This window comes from Pseudorasbora parva, chromosome 13, assembly GCF_024679245.1.
Source record: "Pseudorasbora parva isolate DD20220531a chromosome 13, ASM2467924v1, whole genome shotgun sequence".
NCBI classification, from domain to species: domain Eukaryota; kingdom Metazoa; phylum Chordata; class Actinopteri; order Cypriniformes; family Gobionidae; genus Pseudorasbora; species Pseudorasbora parva.
The window spans coordinates 3418743-3437481 of record NC_090184.1 but is presented as its reverse complement, the minus strand read 5'-3'; the positions used below and the strand labels follow the sequence as shown (position 1 = coordinate 3437481).

The 18739-nt window shown below is 37.3% G+C and overlaps 1 protein-coding gene across 1 annotated transcript in view; it reads right to left on the bottom strand.

The window, feature by feature from the left end:
* Positions 1-12265, bottom strand: part of nadka (NAD kinase a) — a 52534-nt gene extending 40269 nt beyond the window's left edge. Inside the window, exons 1-2 of the mRNA XM_067412437.1 lie at positions 12046-12265; positions 6848-7026 (exon numbers count right to left, since the gene is read on the bottom strand). Of these exons, the coding sequence (XP_067268538.1) occupies positions 6848-7026 (179 nt within the window). The 5' untranslated portion in view covers positions 12046-12265. The remainder of the gene's footprint in view (positions 1-6847; positions 7027-12045) is intronic.
* Positions 12266-18739: the final 6474 nt, after the last annotated feature.

Below are 18739 nucleotides of genomic sequence, written 5' to 3'. Positions count from 1 at the left end.
ACAATCTTTAATGTCAAGTGGGATGTTGAAAGAAACGATTCGTTACATAATTTGAAATGTTGGTTTGTCAAAAGAAGAGTTTGGTCACACATTTAAAATCATCTAAACCTCATGCCTATCCGGTGGAGTAGTAAAAGTCATTATTTACAAATCCAAAATAACAAACTTTCACAATTGCTTGTGAATGTTTTTTTCCTAAATTGATTATAAAATGATACTTTCGTAAATGTACTTCTCGAATTACATAGAGATTTGTGCATGGATAAACGCGCATAAGGCTAATGTTCAAAATGTGTCTATAACCTTTTCAAGAGAAGTGTAACTTTGTTTAACAAGCGCAAACTTTAATGAATGCAACAGGCGTATATGTTTCAGCTGTAGAACAGCAAGACTTACTTTTCACGGTGACGGTTCATGTGATTCCTCATCGTAGATGAGACTGAGACTGTAGTGGCAGTAAAAGAAATATCACTTTAGTCAAACACTGTCAAATAGAAAGACTGTCATGTCATTTCTTAATTTTCATTTATTCCTATAATGTTGATGGTGCTCAAAGAAGAGCCTTTGTCAAAAAAGTTCAACAAACAAAACGGTCATCTGAAATTTAACTAAATATGACAATCACACCATCAACAAACATTGTGATTCTGCTGTTTTAATCTTCTAGTAATTCCTCTAAAATGTCATGATACCTACAAAAATAGTTAAATAGTCAACATGTGTAAAACGCACTTGTTTGGTGTGAACAAGTTTTGTGTTCTAGGTGAGAAAAATTCACCAAGATTAGGTTTCAGGAGTGTTGCAAAACAAAATGTTTTCCCTGTGGTTGTGGAACATTGGAGGTGAATCGTTTGAAATGTAGGTTTGTCAAAAGAAAACAAATAAGTTTAGTCAGACATTTAATAAAAATGATTTGCACAAACTTGCACTGACAACGACCAGATAGGAATCTTTACCTAAAAACAAATACCGCCGGGCAAATAAAATGTGAACAGTAATCTTGATCATACGACTAAGAATAGACAATGGGGGAAAAATGTGTATCGCAATAAATAGGAAACACTTTTTCTTATACAATGTCACTGCTTTCTTACTCTAGGCCTCTTGAATTTACGCAGAGTTTTGTGCCCCACATAAATCCTACAAAGAACATGTTTGGATTGTATCTGTATAGGGAAGAAGCAACGACGATAAACTTTAATCGATATCGATTTAATTGAGCCAAAAATAATATAGGGAAAAAGACATAAAAAGGGGAAACAAATGATAACTTAGCTGGATTGGGATGCATTAGGCAATAGTAAAGACTATTAAAAATGGCAAGTGTGATACTAGCATACAAATATTCACAAATGAAAGATAAATATAATTGTCTTTGTTTGATAAGAAGCTTCATCTGGATCATTGCACTGCATGATTGTTACATGCCTGATGTGATACTTTAAAAAGACCTAGGCCTATTCCAACATCACAGAGAAAGTATTTTTTCGAATAGTTTGTCAAAAGAGAAAATAAACTGGTTTAGTTGTATTTTAAAACATCGCTTTTTCTTAAAATCAAATGTTTTTGGTAGCGTGATTGTCTTGTTTCATAATGTATTAACTACATATTTATCAGGCTGGTAAAAGTAACGTTGCAGAAATAAGAAAAGTACATTTCATAAAACAAAACGCACCAATTAATGGCATTGTGTCCGAACACAACGGGTATGAAGATACATTTGATAAACTTTTTCTTCAAATTTTAAAGCAAGATTATCTTTTGGAAAAGTGTCATACAGTGTTTGATTTTGCTCTCTTACATATGTAGTGTATCTTACAGTTGTGTGCATTGCAGCAAACATTATTGTCAACTAGGAGTTTAACTGATATTGAAACTTTGTAGAACTAGGAAAAGTAAAATATAGATCCATAAGACATACCTTCTTTAAAATGTAAGTTTAATTGTAAGGTTTTTAAGCACAATTTTAAATGTTAAAGATTCACTCTGGGCTGTTTTGTGAATAACAATTGAAATGAATCACTGTCTTTAACACCCTGCAAAATCGTTGGGGTCAAAGGACAATCTCCCTGCTAGTCATCCGCTCTCTCCAAAGTCTGTTCATGCTGGCCAACAGACAAACTGTCTCAACGACATGGTTATATTTTCAAAATTCTACACATTTTGAGTAGATAACTGATAGTATATTTTATGTAAAGTGTATGTTTCCACACTGATGAAGGCCAGTTTGGAAGACACAAGAAAATAAAAATCATATGCCACTTACAATCCTAGATCAAGCTACCATAAAATGTTTGACTATTGTAGTAGTATAAGATATGACCGGTTATTATTTAAAATTTAAAGTAAGATCATGCTTAGACATAAGACGAGTAAAATTAAACTTTTCTTAAGCTGGGTCTTTGACCACGGAGGAGGACAAACTTTGTCAATGTGTTTTATAGCATGGGTTCATACAAGGTTAATAGTTTAAGACCTGCTTTGAATATTTGTAGAAATAAGATTTAAAATTTTAAACAAGCTAAAGTTTTTTGAACAGACGTTTTAGTAAGAATATACTTTAGGTTGAATTTAAGGGAAATCATTCCTACAATGGGGTATCAGATGTTATACGGTTGTCTCATAGGAAGATAAAGAAGATACGATTTTATTTAAACTTTAAAGATTGGATTTAGATCTCATTTAAACTTTAAAGATTATACTTTGAAAGAAAAATAGTACAAACTAAATATTGGCTCTGGAGAGGCGTTGGCAGACTAACTTAACATGTACTGTGACATGATGTACAGAGTCTCAGCTCTAACCCCTCCCGTCCAGAGAGGATCTGAAGCATTCGTTTCATAGTGGAGTACTCTGGGAGGACCGGAGGGGGTTTTGGCTTAAACTATTTGGTTTTTATCTTCTTCAACTCTCTAAAAATGAAAGGTATTTTTATGTTTATTATTATATTTAGCTAAAACTATAACTTATTGTTCAAATAATTTTGTAACATATTTGTTATTATTCATTTAAAATACAGAAAAGTTAATTTTATAGAACCAATTACCGTGTTTGTGTGCGTGTGCGTTTCAGGTATTCCTCTGATCAAAATTTGACCCATGAGCAAAACAGCTTATAAATTATATTAATTAATTTATTATTTAATTATTTTTTAAAAGATGTGGAAAGTTAGATGCAGACTCTCTAAATATTATGATTATGATATTACTAAATAATATCTCTAGATGATTTTTGCGAACCCGTTTCATACATTGCGTTGCTTCATAAGCAGTGTGTTTTTTCTTCAACTCTATAAACATTTAATGCGTGTCGTGACCTGTGAGGCCCTATAGCCCAACTCCCACGGATGAGGTACGTTTCAAAAGGGACGAATTGTGCCATATATTAGGCGAGATCTGAAGCGGATGGCAACAAGGTGTCAGGAATACACACACCCCAGCCCATGGGTAAGAGAGGCTTCTTCGGGAGACATTCAGGAAATAGGATGCCTACATGGTATGGGAACTTTGTTTTTAAAAGATGTGGAATTTTAGATGCAGACTGTCTAAATATTACTAAATAATATCTCTAAATGATTTTGTGTGAACCGTTTCATACATTGTATTGCTTTATAAGTAGTGTTTTTTTACTTCGAATCTATAAACATTTAACTGAGCAGTATTTTTGTGACTCCATTTTATTTAAAACTGAAATGGTTGGTTGAGGGTTTTTTATTAAGCTATTTTATAAACATTCAACTTTTGCGGGGTAGATTTTTGTTTATATTATTTTAAAACATATAAGGCTTAACAGAGAAGGCTTGTGTGAGATACACTTCACAGTACAGCATGATAATATGGTATGAGGAGGAGGAGGAGGGTCCTGATAGCCCCGAACTTCAAAGGATAAAACTTTCTGTCACAAATATATATCATACCCCCTTCAAAGGATAAAAAACAACATATATTATCATTATTAACGACTTCATATATTATTAACGACTTCAAAACATCATATATTATACCCTCTTCAAAGGATAAAAACTTTATCATACCCACTTCAAAGGATTCAAAACATTATATATTACACCGGTAATCCCCATCAACCCCCGAAGGTCAAAAGGTCACGTCATAAATCATACCGGAAACCCCTCCATGACCGTGACCCCGGAAGTTCAATCGGGCAAAAGGTCAAAAGGTCAAAGCCATAAATCTTTTTGTCATAAGCCGGATTATATTACTACTCACCGTATATAGTAAGGGTACCATTTAACCTTTTTTCCCCATTGCATTTTTACAGTCTTTTAGACTATATACAGTCTTGTGGACTATATGTAAACATCTTTTATGTACATTATCTTATTCAGAACAGTACTAAATAAAGAATAACATGTTTTTTGTATGATCCCTCTTATTTAAAAACATTTTCAGATTCTGCAAAGGGGTTCACATACTTTCAAACAGCACTAGTAATGCAATGAACTTTTAAAATGGTGCATTAATCTGTTGGAAGACTGCAGTGGTACATATGGTATAGTGTGTGGGAAAGTAAAAGAAAAAGCAACCTTCCCCTTTGCCCACATGACATTCAATATCACAGTACAGAACTAGTACAACATTTTGTAAAGCAGAAGTGTTGCAAGTGTGGAAAGACTGATGCCGTTGTGTAAACTGTGTGGTAAGATAAGGCAATAATGTGTAGATGAAACTACATACAATTAGGGACATCAGGCTATTATAGAACAGCTTCTTATAAGGAAACTACCACTGAGAGAAACTGACAGTGATTATGTAATACACTGACTGTAATACACCATCCACTGTCATAGCTAGAAGTGTTGTGTATTTACAGTAGAACACCAAACACCATCCAACACTGGAACCATCTATCAGTCAAACATGTCCTAAATTTTGCCTTAAGTAGCATGCAGTTGAATCAGTACAGGACCATGTTTCTTTTCCAATAAAACAGGACTAAAGCACTAAGAAACTTTGCATCTAAAGGCCCCAAATTATATGTCAAGCGAAATCGAAGAGCGAATTAGTTTGCCCTCATTTCGAGACACCCCTCGCTGCAGCCTGTAGCACACGATGACGTTGCTGGATCAGATCCAATACGTACTGGATGGTGGATCGTTATGGCAATGTCATTCATACCGATCTCTGGGTTAATTTATAATGCGTATGTGCTAGTCTTAATGTATGATCAATATTGTATATAGATGATGTTCTAAACTGTGTAGTTGTAGTACTGATAAAAATTATTAAGTAATTATTGATGAATAAATCATCTTTTCATAAATGTGATGCTTAAATTATCCTAGTTTCGCTGTATAAGCAAAACAGTTAAAATTTTAATATATTCTGATCATACTTGCTGTTGAGTGAAAGGAAAATGAGTCAAGTAATTGTCTCTGTAATTTTAATCCTCAAGGTACAATGCAACACGATCTGTAAAGAACTTAAAATACCAGTAACCTACACATTCAAGGGGAAATGCCAAATGTGTGTCCTGATGGTGTGAGCATGTTATTCATCACTATTTTTGCGCGAGCGGTTTGAGTATTTATCTATCCAGCAAAACTCTCCTGTGCATTCAATGTCCCCAAAACTCTACTGCGCATGCGTATATGAGCGTTTATGACGTCATCGAATTGTCAATGAAACCACCGCGCATGCGCGTACGTGTTGGATCTGATCCAGTACGTCATCGTGCTACAGGCTGCAGCGAGGACTTCTTGGTCATTTCGGACAAATTCAGGCCAAAAGAAAGTTCTGTTTCTGGCGTTCAAAACAGCTTGCCAAATCAAACTTTCCGAAACTACCATAGGTCCGTGGTGCTGATGTAATAGGTGGGTGTGGCTCTGCGGCTCCGCCCTCTTTGAGGTGTAAATCATTAATTTCTTTCTTCGGTTCAGTCTGTCGAGGTCAGGCCCGAGTGAAAACATGAACACACTGATGGGCTGCTTTATAGTAAAAACTGACTTGGCCGGGAAAGTCCCGTACTTTACCCTTCTTTCCCGCCCTCCTCCCGTATTTTCCCGTAAATCTCCCATATTTTAAACTGCGTTATTAAAAAATAATAATACCGGAGTAATAAAACTAAAACATTTCCAATCTGAGCTCTGTAACTAGCCTTGCGATAACTGCGATCTACAGTACGGTAAGTGGGCGTTGTCTCGAGGTTAGTGTGTGAGGTCAGATGACGAGTGACAACGCGGTGAAAAACAAAAAACAAAATAGAGACGGATGATGGACGTAAAACTGAAGGCGCTCCTGCCAAAAAACCCAAACCCTCGTGTAAATACTGTGATCAATGGGACAGCGAATTTATTCCGCAGGTGGGGGACAGTCAGGCGTTTGGTAAGTTTTGTAACTGCGACTTCAGCATCTCACATCCGCATCATGTGCGACAGTGGAAGATCTTTTAAAGTGACAGTAACCTCTTATAATGACAATGTAAAGAACAAAAGTAATTGCTCACTAAATATGCTCTGCTCTGGACTAAATAACTTCAGTACCTTTAATAAGGATTAATCTATATATAATTCATAACTTATGCAGTGCAAACAATTGATGTATATTTCCTACTTGTTAAGTTGTTATACAGGCAGGAAGAGCACAGGTACAAATAAAATGTATTATTATTATGGATTTATGTGAGGATTTATGCCCCACGAATCCCATTTTTTTGCCAAATAGGGCAAATTTGACTAGCTATAATAAATAATGTGTTTGGTATTTTGAGCTGACACTTCACAGACATGTTCTGGGTGACACATTACTTGTGTAAGTACACATGACTTATAGTACATCTTATGAAAAGGGGCATAATATCGTACATCCCCTTACAGACAGTCTTGTTTTACCTGAACTTAGAAGAGCATGGTGCTGATGGCATTGACATACTCCTGGCTTTAGTTCTGTTTCGGAAAACTTTTCCACGGTACGGCTCCTCACTGCTTTCACAGGCTGGGCAACAGTAGGGAAAAGGCTCTGAGCTCGCATCTGACTTCAGGGTCCATTTAGACTCTCCAGAATTCTCCATCTGGATGCCAAAGTTGAAAAAAAAAGCAAAACACGAGTGTCAGTTCACAAATACACTGGATACACTCAGACTGACACAGTGTGGCAAGTTTCTCACAGACCTACACACACACACACACACACACTAATATGCAACAAGCTGCATTGAACAAAAAATCCAAACACTTAACAGAGAGCAACAATGGTCCACTTCTTGAAATGTTCTGCATACCTGCAAGCATGTTGAAACTGTCTACAGGCAAATATTTTAACTTTAAAGGGTCATGAAACCCCCCTGCTGCAGCGGTGTTTTTTCACACCTTCGATTTGAAAAAGCTTGTTAAAAGGGGAGTGGTCGACTGTGAAAAGGTGGGATGGTATTGTGTGGAAAGAGGGAAAGTTTGCATAAATAGGGGAGTGTCAGTAGGTGCATTAAGATTAGCGATACCAACAGCAGCAGACAGCGGTTCTGAGACATGTTCTTGGTTCACGTTGGCATTGTTTACCACAGTGAGATTAAATGAGGGATGAGTACAGCGAATGAGAGAGCTATGAGTGGCGTGAAGCAGAGATCGCAAATCATTCAGCTCTTCAAAGTTCAAACCAGCATAATTCAGTGAGAAATGAAAATAAATGTTATTCTGCATGACGAAATATTTTGCAAACGTGATAAAACTATATTTGTCCAAATATGCACGCTGTTTGGCAAGATGAACAACGCGCCGACGCGATAAGAGAACGTGAACCACCCAACATGCGATGCGACAGAGATGTGTAATTCTAGATCGGGGTAAAAGCGAAGGGGTTTGAGGCTTCATAGTCTCGACCGCGCATCTGAAGCAGAGCGACGCGCGCTGGGTTGCCGTGACGATCCGCACTGTCTATCACTCGGCAGCTAAATCTATATGTCCAAATATGCACACTGTTTCACTAAGAGCCCGAACACATGCGGTTTAGTGCATGGCTGTGACCACAAATAAAACGGAGAGGACGTGGCTTTTGTTCAATAGCCTACAGATTACAGATTGGTTATTTTGCACTCCTGACATAGATAGTCAACGCTTGCAGGTTCGGCGTGCGATTCCTCAGGTGAATTTTACTTTACCGAGCCTTTGTAGCAAAGGCTTCCACAGACGGCGCCGGTTACAGCTCGCTCGGCGCCCTTTACGTTACTTCGTATCAGCACAACGCCTAGCTTTCCTCCGTGACTTTTCCGCACGCTGCTTCCAAAACTTCCCCACCATATCTCTACAATAATGATGGAAGACGAGCCTGACAGAAGTGACTGTCTCATGCATATTAACTAAATTATCTTGTATGCATACTACAGCGCAGGGATTGGACTGAATGAGCTTTATGTCATGAATATATATCGAGAATCGCTCGGAGCGGTCGACGTCAGCATGTGCCCAGCAGCCCATACTTGGGCCGAAAAGGCCGCGCCGACGTCAGCATTTGTGACGTTGCTCCGACTAAACTTTTCAAACCGGAAGACAGAAATCGCTCTGAAAAATGCAAAAATAACTATTTTCACATATGAATACCATTAATGAGTACCCTTAGTGTTTTCAATGATGTGCAGCCTATACATATCTGTTTACATCTCAAAAAAAGTGTTTTGGGGTTTCATGACCCTTTAAGGGTTTCCGCAGATTATGTGAAGGTAAATTTAAGACCAATTTTGGAAAATTGAAGGAATAAAGTGAAGGGAACAGATCACCTCAATATGTTCTCTAAATGTAAATATCCAAGCACATGATGAGTTGTATTATAGTGACACAATTTCCAACAGATCTCCATAACTCTTTAAACTAATTTGACCAAAAAGCTGAATGTTTGAGAAAAGCAATCTTGGCAAATCTTTTGATCTTGTGAAAGTGATTTTATGATTAAAACAAGAATAAATATCTGCCAATGTGCTGATAAAAATTAACTTAATTCCATTGTAAGTAATTTTCATTCCCAATGAGAGACATTTGTTCTTGTTTTAAGCATAAACTCACTTCATTTTGTTCAATTTCTCAGAAAACAAGACTTAGTTTCTTCATCCTGGATGTTTTGAACTGATAAACACAAATAATGAAGAAGAACATCGTTTTCTGCAGTGCCAGCAATTTAATTTTGGGCCCTATGAATTTAGTTATATTTTATTTTTATAGTTTATTCTGCTTTAATTTTTCTGCATTCTTCTTTAATCTGCTTTTAATTGATTCACTTTCATTCATCTCCAGAACACAAATGAAGATATTTTTAATGAAATTTAATGAAATTAGACCCTCCATTGACAGTCTAAGCAACTTCCACTGAAGCTTCAGAAAGTTTATAGAGATTGGAAAACGAATCCATACGGATTGAATGGATTATTCCAGATTTTCAGAAGAGACTCGATGGCTTTATATGATGAAGAAAAGTCTGACGGGTTTGGAACGACTTGAGGGCGAGTAAATGATGACAGTATTATCATTTTTGGTTGAACTGTCCCTTTAAGAGTTCTGACCATTTTTCTGAAGGGATTCTGCATCGCAGAAATCATAGGGCCCTAAGACTTTCTGCTTTTAAGGCCTTAACATGTGGAAGACTTTTTAAGACCCGTGGAAAGCTGTGGTTCGAGTCCAAGCGTGATTCTTCCCAGTAAAAACTTGATTCTATCGAAGCCTGGTGCTCTTGCATTTATCTTTCGTCATCATGAGCATGCACGGTGCATGACAGAAAACAATATATTGTGTTTTCTATATAATTTGGTGCTTTTATGTGCAGCTGAGTAAACGACACTTGGGTTTCCTGTATGCGCGTCGTATAAAAGGACTCCTTCTGCTGCTTGGACACTTTTGAGACAGCGGATTGCGAGCCATTCATTTGTCGCTCTGATCTCAGTCACTATGCGCAATTAGAAAGGTAAATGATCAACTTTATCATCCCTTACTAGGAGTTTAACGATACCCTCATGTTACGATTCGATACATATCACGACGCTAAACTCACAATATGATATTATCACGATACTCCAAAACGTATGGTGAAAGGTTAACCCTTTTTTTTTTTTACTGTTGATCCAAATGCTGAATCTGGTATCACATTGAGGGTGGAAAATGAATAGGCTTGGACCTGGTGCTGGAAACCCAATGGTGAAGGTGGTGTACCTTGACAAAAATACAGCAAGGTTTTAAACTCTATTCTTCTAGCCACTGTAAAATGTATTGTTATATCGTTATTTACTACTGGGAAATTTGCTTATTTTGCATGTCAATTTAAAAAAAGGCCTGACAATGTCACTGTTAAATACCTGTAAATCAGGGGCGTAGCCAGCGGCCGGGCCTGACGGGCACAGGTCCACCCATTATGATGATAGGGCCCCCCAGTTTATTATACAAATCTAATAATATTTGTTAGATAACAGTCGTTTAAATTATTTTAACGTAATTGCACTTTTTTATAACATCTCAAATACTGAAATAAAGTTTTTTTTTTTTTTTTTTACAGTTTATGGTTTTTGCACAATGCTTGATGAGTTGGATTGACAGCTGTGTGTTAGGCAGTTGTCAGGCTTATGTCTGACGCAGCTCGCGCCTCTGACTCCATGAAGTGTGTTTACCTATTCACTTAGCTTATAGTTTGCAGTTGTGTGATAGAGAAACAGCAGCGAAGCAACATTTTATAAAAAGGGAAAAAAATATTGCATTACAGCGGGAGAGAACCCATCCATCAGGACGCAGGTAACGAACGCTGAGGCGCTTCAATTGCAAGCGCATGTTCATTCTGTAAAGCCGGGAACACGTCTTCATTCTCGATCAGTTATGATAGTGTAGGGGTAAGGTGTGCGGCGCTATGTTTCGACACAATTCAAAACATAGTTGCGGTTCAAATCCGCCTTTTGCCGAACTCGATGTACTTTCTTTTCTCATCATATATCAGATCGGAAATGTGTTTATTTTCAATAAAAATGAAGAACATATTTGAAAAGTGAAAATAAAGTGTCTAACGTTTGTTGTAACCACTGCTCATGTTTTGTATGTGGACAGATACTATTTTGTAGCTACCCCCCTCCCCCCTCGCGTGAAAGTGCCCAGGCCCGCTCACTTTTGCCCAGGCCCGACCAAATATAAAACTCTGCCTACGCCACTGCTCTAAATATATCCAACAAAAGTTGCGCTCCTCTTTTCTTCTCTATTGTGCTGTATATCTGAGTGAAACTGCTTCACAAACAAGAACAAATGTAGGGCGGGGCTTGATTTAGTCTGAGGGGAATTGATTGGATGGTGATCAGAGAAGAGATGCAAGAGGGAGGGGAAGATATTCTGAGTCGAGATTACCAGGAACATTAACTTAATGTTAAACAGTAGTAAAGATATTTTTATATATAATGGTGACTTTTACAGTTTTAACCCACCCATATACAAGGAGTACATAATGAAATGACAGGAAGATACACAAGAGTTGTCTGTATTTGATTTTCTTTAGTTTTCAGAGGAACCCATGACTGGAATAGCCCTCCGACAGAACTAAAATATCTCATTGTGGTTTCTCAAGGAATTAAAAAAGGTTGTCAAAAAATCTAAATTGTGAGCATTTTGTTTTTAACTGATGGAATTTGGCACATTTTACATTGATTCTCTGTATTATTAATATGCATTGTCCCTGATTAAATAAATAAAGAATGGCATGAATTTGCAAAATGTGTAAATATGAAGATTGATCAGTTAAATATGTCACTTCTGGGGCAAAAAGTGACGCCCTTGTACAATATCAATGCACAATGCGTGAGTATTCAATACACTAATAATACACAAAGCCTAAAAGTTTACACACTGATTTACACACTGGACAATCTTGTTTCTAAGCTTGTCTAGACAGCATTTTTGTCGTGATCCTGCTCAAAAACAACACACACACCTGCGATGGCCACAGTCGTGCACGAGTCACAATACTCCATCGTAATAACCGGTTCAGTTTGACAAAAGAGTTAGGAAATAAAAGCATTTAAACACCGGTTTAATGAGTTAGCCGCTAATGTCCTGGTTGAGTAGCAGTTACTGTAACTCACCTCACACACACAGGCTCGATCCCGATCCTTTCCGAGAACAAACACAGCAGCTGATGTTTAGCCCACTATATGGCGAGCAGCACAGCAGGCGTTATCCCCGCTGACTCTGAATGAAGATTGTTAGCACTTCCATCGCTGTATGTCTCGGGGAGGATAAAGGGCTAAACGGGTTCAACAGTCTCCCTTCAGCTGTCAGACACGAGCACTTCCTCGACATGACATCAAACTCTGCGCCCATTGGCTCGTTCTGAGACTGAGAGGCGGGGCTTGGCTTAAAGGCACATTATGTAAGATTTTTACATTAAAATATCCAAAAGTCACTAGAACTATATATATATATATATATATATATATGCTGTCTAGACAAGCTTAGAAACAAGTTTGTCTTGTATGTAAATCAGTGTGTAAACTTTCAGGCTTTCTGTATTAAATGATCACTCCATAGATCTTTGTTTTGTGGATCTTTATGATACAATATGATAGGCCCTACGTCAATTCCAATAGGGTTTGAGTGACACATTTGATTTCATAGACTTTATAATTACAAATGTTGCAAATTCCTGCAAATTTGTACCTACACTATCCCAAAAGTTTCCAAGAATGTTAAAATCCAGAGAAATAAGCTATTTTTTTTTACCTATTAATGACATCATACCCACGTTACCCTCGATTTCTGGTTTTACATTTTACATTTATTCATTTAGCAGAGGCTTTAATTCAAAGTGACTTACAACTGATGAATACAGGAAGCGATCTGTCATGAAGAGGCAAACAAAAACAAAAAGTGTCCTGAAATACAAATTTTGGACATTGCTTAGGGATAGATGGGAACAACTTTCTTTTTCCTAAAAACTAACGTTTTTTGTTGTTGTTGTTTTTTTTAGGTTAAAGGGTTAGTAAACTCAAAGATGAAAAATGAAAAAGACCCCATGATTTAATTCCCTTTAAGTCACCCTTAGGTGTGTATGACTTTCTTCTTTCAGACGAACACAATCAGAGTTATATTAAAAATGTCCTAGCTCTTCCAAGCTTTATAATGGCAGTGAATGGTTGCCTCCAGGGGTTAATAAAGGCCTTCTGAAATAAAGTGGCTCGTTTGTGTAAGAAAACATATCCATATTTACTCTGCGCAGGGTTCAAGGGTCAGGGGTTACTCTTTTGCCATAAATCGATGCTTACGGCAATCTGCAGGATGCTAGTTATTTTAGTCTATAAAGTTTTAAATATGGATATTATTCTTACACAAATGCACCACTTTGCATCAGAAGGCCTTTATTAACCCCTGGAGCCGTGTGGAGCAGTTATATGATGGATGGATGCACTTTTATGGACATTTTTAATATAACTCTGATTGTGTTCGTCTGAAAGAAGAAAGTCATACACACCTATGGCCTGAGGGGGAGTAAATCATAGGCTCATTTTCATTTTTGGGTGAATTAACCCTTTAAGCGCTCACGGAGGAGATGTTTTCAGCTGTCTTTTAAATGTTGCCAGCGATTCTGCTTTCTGGATGGAGGTGGGGAGATCGTTCTGGCCCTTTTTGGCTCGTTGAAGACAAGACGTGCTACTGCGTTCTGGATCATTTGAAGCTTCTTGTTGGATGTCAGTTAAATATCCAAAGTTCGTCAGAATTGTAGAAACTTGGTGGTGTGTCTGATTAAAACACTGGAAAAAGATCTAGTCATTAAAGTATTGAGTGTTTTAGGTTCAGTTCCTTGAACAACCCAAAGCACATGGAGATACCGGGAGCAAGTTCACATGACAGATGTTAATAGAAGGTCAGGATTATCAGGATGGGATAAACAGGATGGACAGGATGAACGTGATGTTCTTTAGTCATTAACGCATCCTAAGGAAGGGACTCAGAGGACATGTTTGGGTGTCCATTCAATGATAAAGTCCGTTATTTTGTGAAAAACATAGTTGAAAGAAAATAAAAGGGGAAAAAAGGATACAAATGGGTCAATTTACAACACTTCTTGATCGCACGCGATGCGGCCAGAAGCGCACTGTAGACTCAAGAGATGACCAGGGCCTGGACGAGAAGAGAAAACAAGCTGCACTGTAAAAAAAATATTGTTGGTTTAACTTAAAAAAGTGAGTAACCTGGTTGCCTTAACATTTTTAGTTTATTTAGTTTATTATTGGGTTGATACAATGTAGGAAATTGGTTTAATCAACAAAAACTCAAAATATTGTTTCTGAAACACATAAATGTGATAAATCATTAAAATAGCACACTTTGGCATGTTTCACTGCGTCATCACAAATAAAACACACAATTACCCAATATGCTTACAAAATCTTCTAATAATATTTGAATAAAGGTTGTCATTTCTCAAAAATGTTCATTGTATTAACTCAAATGTTTAATTTCAATGAACTCAAAATTTTAAGGCAACCAGGTAACTTATTAAAATATTTTTTTACAGTGTGTGTTGCCTGCTCTGTTAGGAACTGGTGTTTCTAATGTTGTGCAGCGTAAACCTGTCTTTGAAATATGGTCTATGAAGGACAGCTGCTCGTTTTATTTTGTAGAAACCATGGAAACACCAAAGCCTTCTTTAATATCTGATGCGTTTTATTAGACACTGTTTGGATCATTGATGGACAGAAACTAATGATTGTTCTCCAGCTTAAGACAGTTAGTCTTATTGTTTAAATCTGCTGTTGTTGATTTATCTTGCGGTAAATCGAGAAACATTGCAGGTGTGTGTGTGTGTGTTTTTTTTGAATAGGATCACGACAAAAATGTTGTCCGGACAAGCTTAGAAACAAGATGTGTAAATCAGTGTGTAAACCTTCAGGTTTTGTGTATTGAATGCTCATGCTTTGTGCATTGATATTGGACAAAGGCTTACTTTTTTCCAACAGTGACATTTAATTTCATACAAATGTTGCTCATTTCATACCATTCCATCTTTATTTATTTATTCAGGGACAATGTTTTACCATGCCTGACATGATCTCGCTCACGCAGTGTGAACAAGTCTTATATAGTGCAGCATTATAACATCACTTTAACACACTCAAGTGTGTGTAATATGATAAAACAGCGCTGCGGTTAACACACACACACATGAGCGGAAGAAGCGGAAGCGATCAACTGTGGCAGAATAAGATGCCAAATCAAGACATCAAGACACGCCTTTGTTCTGAATTAAGCACCTATACCTATAGCAAAAAATTGTTGTGGCTTTAAAGCTTTAATATATATATATATATTAAATAATGTCCCCACAGTTAAGTTGCTGAATCAAAGAGATTTTTTTAATTGCCTGTATGAAAAAAACCTGTATTAATTTAATAAACAATTAAGTAAATACAAAATAGTTTTGTATATATACAGGTCCTTCTCAAAAAATTGGCATATTGTGATAAAGTTTATTATTTTCCATAATGTAATGATAAAAATTAAACTTTCATATATTTTAGATTCATTGCACACCAACTGAAATATTTCAGGTCTTTTATTGTTTTAATACTGATGATTTTGGCATACGGCTCATGAAAACCCAAAATTCCTGTCTCAAAAAATTAGCATATCATGAAAAGGTTCTCTAAACGAGCTATTAACCTAATCATCTGAATCAACTAATTAACTCTAAACACCTGCAAAAGATTCCTGAGGCTTTTAAAAACTCCCAGCCTGGTTCATTACTCTAAACCGCAATCATGGGTAAGACTGCCGACCTGACTGCTGTCCAGAAGGCCATCATTGACACCCTCAAGCGAGAGGGGAAGACACAGAAAGACATTTCTGAACGAATAGGCTGTTCCCAGAGTGCTGTATCAAGGCACCTCAGTGGGAAGTCTGTGGGAACTGGGAAGGAAAAAGTGTGGCAAAAACGCTGCTCAACGAGAAGAGGTGAGCGGACCCTGAGGAAGATTGTGGAGAAGGACCGACTCCAGACCTTGGGGGACCTGCGGAAGCAGTGGACTGAGTCTGGAGTAGAAACATCCAGAGCCACCGTGCACAGGCGTGTGCAGGAAATGGGCTACAGGTGCCGCATTCCCCAGGTCAAGACACTTTTGGGCCACAGAGAAGCAGCGCTGGACTGTTGCTCAGTGGTCCAAAGTACTTTTTTCGGATGAAAGCAAATTTTGCATGTCATTCGGAAATCAAGGTGCCAGAGTCTGGAGGAAGACTGGGGAGAAGGAAATGCCAAAATGCCTGAAGTCCAGTGTCAAGTACCCACAGTCAGTGATGGTCTGGGGTGCCATGTCAGCTGCTGGTGTTGGTCCGCTGTGTTTTATCAAGGGCAGGGTCAGTGCAGCGAGCTATCAGGAGCACTTCATGCTTCCATCTGCTGAAAAGCTTTATGGAGATGAAGATTTGGTTTTTCAGCACGACCTGGCACCTGCTCACAGTGCCAAAACCACTGGTAAATGGGTTACTGACCATGGTATTACTGTGCTCAATTGGCCTGCCAACTCTCCTGAGCTGAACCCCATAGAGAATCTGTGGGATATTTTGAAGAGAAAGTTGAGAGACGCAAGACCCAACACTCTGGATGAGCTTAAGGCCGCTATCGAAGCATCCTGGGCCTCCAGAACACCTCAGCAGAGCCACAGGCTGATCGCCTCCATGCCATGCCACGCCGCACTGAAGCAGTCATTTCTGCAAAAGCATTCCCCACCAAGTATTGAGCGCATAACTGAACATAATTATTTGATGGCTGACTTTTTTGTATTAAAAACACTTTTCTTTTATTGGTCGGATGAAATATGCTAATTTTTTAATTTTCATGAGCTGTGTGCCAAAATCATCAGTATTAAAACAATAAAAAACCTGAAATATTTCAGTTGGTGTGCAATGAATCTAAAATATATGAAAGTTTAATTTTTATCATTACATTATGGAAAATAATGAACTTTATCACAATATGCTAACTTTTTGAGAAGGACATATATATACAAAAGTGAAGACCGGAGGGGATATTATCACAATATTTTCTAATAAACAATCAAAATATGAGGAGTGACTGTATGTTATGTTAGAAGGAAGAAACTTGGTTAATTTTGTATTATGCAAATAAAAAATAAAAACTAAAAACTAACAGGAAATAAAAGTTGCCACACAAGTCCTGAGAAGTGAAGTGGACTCGTCTCGATCGCCCCCAGGTGGCTGGGTGCAGTAGAAGCTCATAAACCGAAAGAAGATCATGATCCTTCAGAAATCAGTGTTGGAAACAGTTCTGCTGATTAATATATTTGATGAATTAAAGGCTCAAAAGAACTGCATTTATTTAAAATAAAAATATATTTTCAAATAATATATATCTCCTTTACTATCAATTTTATCAATTTAACACATCCGGGCTGAATAAAATTATTATTTAAAAAAAAAAAAAAAATGACTGACCCCAAATGACTGACCAGTAGTGCATATTGCTGTTACAAAAGATTTCTATTTCTAAAACATTTGCTTCTTTTTAACTTCTTTAACTTTTTATTCATCAAAGTAACCTAAAAAAGAATCACAAGTTATGAAAAAATATTAATCAGCACAACTGTTTCCAACACTCATAATGAATCCTCATCTGAGGATGATTTCTGAAGGATCATGATCACTGAAGACTGGAGGATCCATACAGAAACTTCAGCTTTGATCACAGAAATAAATGATCATTTAAAGTAGAATAAATTGAAAACCAATTATTTTAAATTGTAATAATATATCACAACAAAAAAAATTCTGTATTTTTGATCAAATAAATGCAGGATTGATGAGCAGAAGAAACTTCTTTCAAAAACATTACAAATAGTAATGTGTCCAAACTTTTGGCCTGTGCTGTATGTATTTTTGCTTCAGTAAACATGTTAATTCCAGTAAGAGTAAGTTGATTCAGCCAAAACCTCAAAACCTGGCATACTTTGGGGACATCTGGTGACATATGTTGGTATAACAACAGCAATAGCTGCATATATAAACCAATGAGAACATAACCTATTACAGTTTGAGATTTTATCACAAGCTAAAATTGTAGAATGTTTTAAAACCCATTTGTGTCGGGTGAGACTATACAAAGATGCAACACCAGACAAATCTGAGCATGCTGGGAGACAGAGTAATCAGTTATTATCATACAAATAAGAATAAACAATGCACAAAATGCATCAACGCATCTTGCAGTTGGACTTTGATCTGACTTTAAAGTGTGTGTGTGTGTGTGTGTGTGTGTGTGTGTGTGTGTGTGTGTGTGTGTGTGTGTGTGTGTGTGTGTTTGGCACAGAATAAAACAACGCTCTGTTCATTTAATGCGTGTGTGTGTGCGTGCACGTGCACGTGTGTGTGTTTGCCACATTGAGACTGTTGTATAGGCTCACTCCTAAATGTACTGTATGATTGCATTGTGTTGAATTTATTGATTTTTATTGGACAAATAATACAAAAATCGTTCTGAATTAGAGTCCCATCCCATTCATTTCCTATGTCTGCCCACTTTTGTCCACAAAGAACCAATTAAGGCTAACTGTTGAATCAAGTCAAATTGTGTGTGTGTGTGTGTGTGTGTGTGTGTGTGTGTGTGTGTGTGTGTGTGTGTGTGTGTTCAGGTGGCAAATTTAGGAAAAGTGGCCAAGTCCACTCAGATTAAAGCTGTGATCCATAAATGTAGCCTCATTGTCACCATCTCAGTTTGAAACCGGCAATTGCAGTTATTTGCTGAATTATCATCTTTCCGTGGGTCGG